Source organism: Episyrphus balteatus, chromosome 2 (assembly GCF_945859705.1).
Source record: "Episyrphus balteatus chromosome 2, idEpiBalt1.1, whole genome shotgun sequence".
NCBI lineage: Eukaryota > Metazoa > Arthropoda > Insecta > Diptera > Syrphidae > Episyrphus > Episyrphus balteatus.
Genome location: NC_079135.1, coordinates 7,302,101 through 7,312,357, shown reverse-complemented (window position 1 = coordinate 7,312,357; position 10,257 = coordinate 7,302,101). Strand labels below are relative to the sequence as shown.

The 10,257-nt window shown below is 37.9% G+C and overlaps 1 protein-coding gene across 1 annotated transcript; it reads right to left on the bottom strand.

Moving 5' to 3' along the window:
- Window positions 1-230: 230 nt before the first annotated feature.
- LOC129912780 (uncharacterized) lies at window positions 231-6,447 on the bottom strand. The gene is made up of 5 exons (XM_055991193.1): window positions 6,248-6,447; window positions 5,587-6,172; window positions 1,386-2,057; window positions 1,198-1,327; window positions 231-1,139 (listed from the first exon to the last, which is right to left on the bottom strand). The coding sequence occupies exons 2-5, from the start codon at window positions 6,163-6,165 to the stop codon at window positions 493-495; spliced, it is 2,028 nt and encodes a 675-aa protein (XP_055847168.1). The 5' UTR covers window positions 6,166-6,172; window positions 6,248-6,447; the 3' UTR covers window positions 231-492.
- Window positions 6,448-10,257: the final 3,810 nt, after the last annotated feature.

Here is a 10,257-nt window from a genome sequence, read left to right as displayed (position 1 = left end):
ATCAGAAATTTCCTACGAATCCCAACAAAAAAAAACCTATCACAAATTCCGTTCGTACGGAAAATTTCAGACAAATGTCTCTACGAACGGATTCTATGATTGTTTTTTTTGCAGAGTTTGTAGCAAATTTCTGATATGAATGGAAGAATTGCTTTCGTTGAAAAACATTTTGAAGTTCATTAAGCAAGGAAAAGAAAATTTTACTTATTTATAAAAAAAAAAACAATCAATCTATTTGTTCGATCCAACTGAGATACAAGTTTGTATTTGAGAAGATTTATATATATTAATATTTCTTAACATAAAAACAACTATTAAATAACATAAAACCGAATCTCAAATTCCAGACGAAAAAAGGAACTTCACTTAAAGAACAAAGAAAAAACAAATCTTCTTGATTATTAAAAACAAAAAAAAAAAAAAAACCTGGAATATCAATATAATACATGCGGCAAAGATTTAAAAACAAAAAGAAGAAAACAAATAAGTTGTTCAATAGCTCGGTGCAAATTTCTTAAGAAACTCAATCATTTCTGAGAAATCTTCATTATGTTCACGTTGCAATGCTGAAATATACGAATGCAAATTTGCAACATATTTCAAATCATTTCGATACTGAGCCAGTAACTCGGCATTAACGGCTATATTTAAAGTTGGAATTTCTACTTTTTCAACACGAAGTTTTACAGACATATCCAAATTTTTTTCCAATTCTACGATATTTTCTGTCATTTTCGAAAGATCAATTTGATCTCCATTCGATTTATTTTGATTTATGGAAATGTTATTATTGTCTTCTTTCTCGTTAGTTGAGGATATGACAATTTCTTTAAAAAAAACTTCCAAAGCAAAATAATCACAATAACTTCGTAGGGCTTCCAAGATGAACGTCAAATAATCTTGACGATAAACTACTGACTTTTTCTTCGAATGCGAATCATCCGCGGAACGTTCTTCATCAAGCTCACACTCCAACCATCGGCTTTTTCGGAAGTTTTCGAATATCTTTTGAGGACTCATTTTGCCCGCAGCTGGGTTTAAACGTTTCAAAAACATATCAATGTACTCATATCGCACAAATGGGCAGCTTAGATGCTTTATTAACCGCATGTAAGTGACAACACTGGTTTTCATATTAACTAGAATTAAAAGTTGCAATTTATTTTAAATAGAAAGAAGGTTCATAAGTGAAATTACCTTCAGCGGTTTTATAAAGATCCATCGTAAATGCCGACGTCCTTGGTCCAACATGTGGATACTTGATGCCTGCCGAAGTGTTCTCAACTTCACACAGGTTTTGAACATTTGCCAAAAGTGAGATAAAACGCTGAAAAAAAAAGAAAAATCATTTAACTTTCCTTGAAAAGAAAGAATCTAAAACTTACATCCATCACATTAAGATAGTTCTCATGGAGATTCTTCTCGACGCACAGCGAAAACAGTGACATTACTTTCTTCACCAGTACCGAGGAGCATTTGTACTCGGACAATGAGAAGAGTTCTATGACCAACGGTTGATCCGATGGGTTATAAATATGTTTGGTAGGATTCTTGTGATAACGCAACATCCACATGGCCATGTCCATTTCCAGCATTTTGGCCAAAAAATGTAAAACTTGCATAAGTCTTTCAATTCGTGTGGTCTTTGACAAAGCCGAGAAAGTCTGTTCGTCATTGTCGTTCTTCTCCCAATGCTGCATGTTGTGGTACTCATTGTCGAAATGAGTTAGAATCGATGAGGACGACGACGATGCCGAGGCGGAAGTGTTAGCTGCACCTTTCCTTCTTTTGGCACTGCGATTCAGTTTGGAATTTTCATCGGCCAGATTGTCTTCCAGTAGCATGAGGACAATTTCGAAGATTGTATTTTCAGCGTTGAGAGGTTTGTCGGGAAGGAGGCTGGATATTTCCATAGTATTGCGGAGGAAACGAATGTAGCTCTCTCGCAATGCCAACCAACATGGTGGAAAGGTTTTAAGAATGACATCGAATAGGCAGAGTAGCTGGTCAATGATACTCTGCAGGAAGGCATTGTGTTTGCTTTCCGGGTTCAAAGTCTTAAAAGAGAGGATGAGAATCAATAGCTTCCTACGAGGAGGGTGGCTATAAGGTCGTTTCAAAAAAATTAAAAATTTGTTTGATTTTCTCGGAACCAGATTCAAAAGATTAGTTTAGACCCAGAAAAAGGTCCCTGAAATTTGATGTTAAGTACTTCCGCATCGCACTTTTTTATTTCCTATACATCTAATTAAGGATGACTTCCACTGCCATGGAGATCAAAAATTTTTTTTAGAGAATTGAACGCTCTACAAAAAAGTTTTCTCATTTAATCAACTCAGTCAAAAGTTATTCGAGGTCGAAAGTTTATTTATTCTTAATTCAATTGTTTTCTGTACAATTATATAATTTATTTGCATGTTAATAACTTTTTCGCTTATAATTGTTTTCTTCATAAAAATTAATTCATAAAACACTATGTTTATCACACATTTCTCAAAGAAAATTGGCCTCAAAGTCAAAAATTATCATGGGAGTGAACGTCCTTAATAAATTAATCAGCCCTATCGTGAGTTCCACGTGAAAAAGATTCCACCCGGAAAAATTGAATTCCACTTTTCCGTGAGAACGAAAATGTTAACGGCGGAAAAAATTCCACGTGAAACTCACGATAGGGCTGAATATCTGAGCAACCAAAAATGATATCAACATTTTTTAAACGTATTTCCAAAATTAACATTTCTTCAAATTTCTACTATTAGAATTAACAGAGAAATTATCCGTAAAGTTAGTAAAAGTACACTAAAGTAAGAGTTTTTTTTAAATCATCCATTTTGCAGATAAAGCGTTACTTAAGAATTTTTTTTTTTAGAATATACCCAAAAATCATTCCTAAAATTTTCTTTATCTAAATATAGGGCACCATGTATACATAGATTTATAAAGTTTGGAGTATTGTTAGAAAAAAAAAAACGGTTGAAGTAAGTAGATTAACCTTTGACCTCAAATAACTTCTGACTGAGTTGATTAAATGAAAAACACTGTATGGGTCAAAATCATTAAAAAATCAACTTAGTTTTTTTATGTTAAAAATTTCATGCTCAAATGTTCGCTTAAGCTATAATTTTTCGGTTCAGGAACGTATATTTTTTATGCATGTCCGAAATACTTAGGCCATAAGTAATTTTTTTCTTTTCTTTTTTGATAACTTTTTTGATAAAAGTGTATATAATACAGCCATACTTAGTCTCAAAAAATGCAGAACTATGTGTTTAAGACAACATTATTTATTCAGATTCTAAGAACGTTCCGGGAAATGACGTTTTGATTTTAATTTATTTTTACCTTTATGTCACTAATGTCGTTTTTGATTGGCTCTCCGGAAGCGTCAGGAATCATTCAGAAGCCTTCTGAAAATGTTTTATTCGCATGAACATGACAGAAAGAACGCTTCTCAGAATAAAAATTCTCCTCTTGATTTCAAAACAGAACTCACTCTAATTGAAACGAAACATTTTTGAGAATTATAGTGGCCTTGATTGTTGATCATAATTTTACCAAAAAAAAAATAAATTTTTGTTTAAATATACCCCAAAATAAGCGTTCCCAGAATGACGGTTAATTGATGTACGCTACTTAAAAATTAAACTACCTTATAACAAACATTTAATATATTTATCATTATTATTTATTCAATACGTTAAATACTAATGGAAAAATTACAAAAAAAAAAAAAAAATACTTAAAACTAAATTTTAACTACTCAGAGCAAAAACTTTACATTTAAAGCTTACAGATTTAAAGTTATCATTTGTAGAACCAATGAGAATAAAGAATTTATTAAAATTTTTAATTAACTGATTAAGAGGATTATTCGCGCCGTTGTTTGATCTGCTGAAAATAGTTCCAAGTGGTAAATTCCTTCTTAAGTTAGTCTGACTCGCATTGAAACATATTCGATCTAGAATTGATGGACATGATATAGATCCATTTATAACACCTGTTATGAAGCAGAACTGCAAGTACTCTCTGTGACCAAAAGATATTGAAAAGATTTAAACAGGTATCAAAAGATAGAAAAAAAATATGCTCAAACAATTTTCCTTATACAAAATAATAAGGTCCGAAGTACTCAAAAAACGTTTTTTTTTGCATTTTCTAACGGTAATATCTCAAAAACGGGAGCTGATTTGTTGTTTCTAACTTCGAATTCGAGTTCACACTGAAAACCTTCAGAAAAGTATATTTTTGTTTCGGCAACAAAACCCTTGTAAACCAGTGTAATCTACATTTATATTGACTTATTGACAGTATATCATATACTGTCAACTTTAAAAACTGCTTGCACCACCATTTGTACGTTAGATGATTAAAATATTGACACTTTTAGAAATGTTGGTAATATCTATGGGTAATTTTTCTTGGGACAACTTTTATCAATGTATAAAAAATAATACAATTTAATTTGTTTGTAAAATATGTACAATTTGTACAGAGTATGTATATTGTATGAGTGGTGTTAAGAAAAGAAATACTAAAAAATAGTTGATTTTAGTATGTTTTTTTAAGCAATTTGAAGTTCAGTTTTTGAGTTATAGACATGTCCGAGAACGCTTTTTTTTGAGATGCAATAAAAAAGATATGGAAACTTTTTTTTTTTTTTTTATTCCCACGCCTCTTTCCCCCCCCCCCCCCCCCCCCCCCCCAAGATACCGCACGCGCTGGGGTCCATTTTCACCGAGTACGAAGTCATTTGCGGATGATTATCGTATCGGCACTTTTTAGTGTTTTTTGAAGGTAAAAACAAATTAAAAAGAACTAAATAAGTAAAGAGAATGGTAATACGAATATCAAAGGAAGGTCAAAGATTGGGACTGCTTAGTAAAAGCATTTATTATATCTATGCAAAATAAAAAAAATTTGAAATGAACAAAAAAAAATAAATTTAATATTTCATGTTTAATTTTCAGAAAGTGTCAAAATTTTCTAACCGAAACATACAGCCCTACTCTGCTCTTCGATTCACGTGAATCGAAAGATTTTATTCCTTAATCACGTCAAACAGGCTATCAAAAATCTCAACTATTCGAAAGCAAAGCGATGTGTCCCGCTATCTTAGAAATTCTAAGGAAAACAAATTAGCTTTAAAATTAATTCTAACCCCCATTTAAAGGATTCTTATTTTAGACTTTCACGTGAATCGAATAGCAGAATAGGGCCGATATAATTATATTCCTAGATGTTTGCCTATTATTTAAATTGGTCAAGGAGAAAAAACCTTTAAATAAATGTTATTTTGATTTTAAAAAAAATGACTGGACATCAAATTTTCAACCTCCATGATTTTGACCCGTATACCTTTTTTGTAGAGCGTTCAATTCTCTACAAAAGTCTTTCATCCGCATGACAGTGGAATTAATCTTTCATTATTTATAAGAATCAGAAGTAAAAAACAATTCCTGTGTGTGGGAAATAAAGAAGTGCGATGCAGGGCTCAAATTTTCAGGGACATGTTTTTCGGACTAAACTCACCTTTTGAGCTTGGTTCATCATTTTATTTTTTTGAAACGCCCTAGTCGTTATACTTACAAGAAGCAATTTAACAATATTTGTTAAAACAATGTCCCCAGGGAATTGTTCCTTATGACACAGTCCCCAAACGAGACTTATGAAGACATTGTACCTTGATTGTTGCAGGGAATTCCTAATAAAATTCATTTGATTGACACTTGGTAATTTAGGAGGTGGAGCTTTTTTGTAATGTTTCCTGTGACAGAACTCCAAATTCTCACAACACAATGGAACATAATTGAGTTTGAGACGATCCACAACAGTGACATATTTGTTGCTAATAACTTTTTGCAATTGTTCATATTTCTTTATCACATTTTCAACGCAATGCTCCCGAACAACTGTCGAGGGAGTTGCTGTTGCCGGTTGGACAATGACAAGAGGTTTTTTTTTTGGCGCAACAACATTTTCATCGGATTTTTTGTTGGCTTTGCGTTTTAACAATTTGGTTGTTGGTTTGTTTGTTGTTTGGAGCATATCGATTTTTTGCATTTTTACAACGCAATTTCGTTTTGTTTGCCGCTGTGGCTGAGTGTTTGTTATGTTTTTTAGAGAAGTTGTTGGACTAGGTTTAGATTTGGGGGACTCTTGAGACATAATGATTCTAATTGATAAATATTGAATTGTTTAAATTTTAAATAAGAACAAATAGATTGCTTAAAAGTGGATTTGCTCTTACCATTTGGAAAGTTTTTTTTTTAATGTGTTTAAAAAGATAACGATTTTGTTGATAAATAAACAAAGACAAGTATTTTGTTAGAAAGATTAATAATTTAGCAAACACAAAAGATTAGTAGACATGAATTATTTGTTGTTTCTTTCTGTTTTTAAACAAAAATTGCGCGAAGTTTTGTTTAAATTTTTTGTTTGATTTTTTAGATCAGTTCATATAACTGACTTTTTATGCTATTTCCTATCACAGATTTGCGGTGAGGATTGTGGTTTTGGGTGAGGTGTTTAAATGCGTGCAATTTAAAATGTATTCTATTGAAATTATGAAGATAATTTGTTTTATGTTTATTTTATTAAATCAACATTCCTAAAAACATACTAAAACATACAATTCGGTTACTTTTAAAACAAAAATGAAAATTTAAATTTTATAAATCTTGCAGCAGTTTGAACACATCTTTTGAACTGTCAGATTTGTGTACAGTAAAAACCAAAATTTTATCTTGACATTTGTGTTCACTCTTATGGTATGTGCACACTGTTCTTTTTTTTCATTGGGTTTGTTCACGTACCGATCCAAGGATATCCGGATACCTTTGTGTTGTTGTAATCCCATATAAAATCTCAGCTGATCGAACACATGTGTTGAAAAGCAAAAAAATCAAAAGGTATCCAAAAAATTTCTGGATTCTTGTGTATCTTATGGGAGATTTGAAGAACAGCTTATTCATGTTCACAAACGTAGTGGATACTTAGGTATCTTGGATAGGGTATCTGTGCGTACGTGAACGCACCCATTGATATTCATAGGGAATTGGTTAAATTGAAATGCACTACCGATGTAGAGAAAAATTCCATATTAAAGGCTAGACCACATAGGAGGGTACTTGTATGAAAAAAATTCTAAACAGACACATCAAAATTCAGATGTGGAAATTTTTATACAATTACCCGTACCGCTACCGCATGTACAATTCGGTGTGGCCAAACCTTAAGCCTGGTACGCATATCGAGCTAAATTTTAGCCAAGATAAAATTAACATACACGTCGCGGACGTGTTCCGAACGTGTCCTGGACATGTCCCGGACGTGTCCAGGACATGTCCCAGACGTGTCCCGGACATGTCTCAGACGTGTCTCGGACGTGTCCCGGACATGTCCCGGACAAGTCCCGGACGTGTCCCGGAAGTGTCTCGGACGTGTCCCGGACATAACCCGGACATGTCCCGGACATAACCCGGACATGTCCCGGACAAAATCCGGCCAAAATCCGGAATTTCCCGGAGTGTCCCGGACATGTCCCGCACGTGTCCCGGACATGTCCCGGACGTGTCCCGGACATGTCCCGGACGTGTCCCGGACATGTCCCGGACGTGTCCCGGACATGTCCCGGACGTGTCCCGGACATGTCCCGGACATGTCCAGGACGTATCCCGGACATGTCCCGAACATGTCCCGGATGTCCCGGCCATGTCCGGGACACGTCCGAGACAAAACTGAGACATTTTGTAAATCGACACAGAAATTGGGAAAACAAACTAATGACAGGACTTTGTCGCATAAAAATCGGGACATCCCAAAGTAACAATTTGGCTTACATAGGGTTCATTTTTGTCGATTTGTCAAGCTATAGTATGTATAGGCTTCCTTGCGCAAGTCTCCCATTTTGGAAAAAAAAAGAAGGTCCTTGAAGGCTTTCTAGAAGTGGTCAGAGGACGCCTTGTAAATTTAAGTTAAAGTTAAATAAAATTCTGATAATTGGTCAAATAACTTAAACTTTCTTCTAAGAAATTTGTCAGGAGAGGGCATGTCCGGGACATGTCCGGGACATGTCCGGAACATGTCCGGGACACGTCCGGGACATGTCCGGGACACGTCCGGGACATGTCCGGGACACGTCCGGGACATGTCCGGGACCCGTCCGGGACATGTCCGGGACACGTCCGGGACATGTCTGGGACATGTCCAGGATACGTCCGGGACATGTCCGGGACATGTCCGGGACATGTCTGGGACATGTCCAGGATACGTCCGGGACATGTCCGGGACACGTCCGGCACATGTCCGGGACACGTCCGGGACATGACCGGGACATGTCCAGGATACGTCCAGGACATGTCCGGGACATGTCCGGAACATGTCCGGGACACGTCCGGGACATGTCCGGGACACGTCCGGGACATGTCCGGGACACGATCGGGACACGTCCGGGACATGTCGGGGACATGTCCAGGACACGTCCATTACACGTCCGGGACATGTCCGGAACATGTCCGAGACACGTCCGGGACGTGTCCGGGACACGTCCGGGACATCCGGGACATGTTCGGGACATGTCTGGGATACGTCCGGGACATCCGGGACATGTTCGGGACATGTCTGGGATACGTCCGGGACATCCTTGACATGTTCGGGACATGTCTGGGATACGTCCGGGACATGTCCGGGACATCCGGGACATGTCCGGAACATGTCTGAGACATGTCCGGAATATGTCGGGGACATGTCCGGGACATGTCCGGAACATGTCCGGGACGTGTCCCGGACATGTCCCTAACGTGTCCCGGACATGTCCCCGACATGTCCCGGACGTGTCCCGATCGTGTCCCGGACATGTCCCGGACGTGTCCCGGACATGTTCCGGACATGTCCCGGACATGTATCGGACATGTCCCGGACGTATCCCAGACATGTCCCGAACATGTCAAGGATGTCCCGGCCATGTCCCGGACATGTCCCGGACGTGTCTCGGACATGTTCCGGACATGTCCCGGACATGTCCTGGACGTGTCCCGGACATGTGATAAGTCCCGGACATGTCCCCGACATATCCCGGACATGTCCCGGACGTATCCCAGACATGTCCCGAACATGTCCCGGATGTCCCGGACGTATCCCAGACATGTCCCGAACATGTCCCGGATGTCCCGGACGTGTCCCGGACACGTCCCGGACGTGTCTCGGACATGTTCCGGACATGTCCCGGACGTGTAATGGACGTGTCCTGGACATGTCCCCGACATGTCCCGGACATGTCCCCGACATGTCCCGGACGTGTCCCGATCGTGTCCCGGACATGTCCCGGACGTGTCCCGGACATGTTCCGGACATGTCCCGGACATGTTCCGGACATGTCCCGGACATGTTCCGGACATGTCCCGGACATGTTCCGGACATGTCCCGGACATGTCCTGGACGTATCCCGGATATGTCCCGGACATGTCCCGGACATGTCCCGGACATGTCCGGGATACGTCCAGGACATGTCCGGACATGTCGCGGACGTGTCCCGGACGTGTCTCCTGACAAATTTCTTAGAAGAAAGTTATTTGACCAATTATCAGAATTTTATTTAACTTTAACTTAAATTTACAAGGCGTCCTCTGACCACTTCTAGAAAGCCTTCAAGGACCTTCTTTTTTTTCCAAAATGGGAGACTTGCGCAAGGAAGCCTATACATACTATAGCTTGACAAATCGACAAAAATGAACCCTATGTAAGCCAAATTGTTACTTTGGGATGTCCCGATTTTTATGCGACAAAGTCCTGTCATTAGTTTGTTTTCCCAATTTCTGTGTCGATTTTCAAAATGTCTCAGTTTTGTCCTGACATTTAAGGAACCTTTTTTTAATTTAGTCTTCTGCTTAGAAAATGTACAAGTACAAAATATTATGCTTAATTTGGAGCCGCCTTTTTTCGTAGACGAAATCTTTGTTTTTTTTTTGTTCATAGACTTTTGATGCAGACACCATTTTTTTGCGAAGCTCCATTGAACACTTACAAATGTCTGTCTGTTGTAAGTTAATGTTCCATCATCTTTGATTTCTTGATAAAAAATTCAAAACCACTCAACTTGCCTTGATTTGATTTTTGGTTTCCTGTAGAAACATTGTATCTATTACAATATTCCACCATAACCAAATTAGCTTACCACCATGGTCCAGGTTCATAAACTTTTTGAATTTTTGTGGTTTAATCTATATACCCGGCTATTTAGTTGTTGTAGTTGTTCGATGT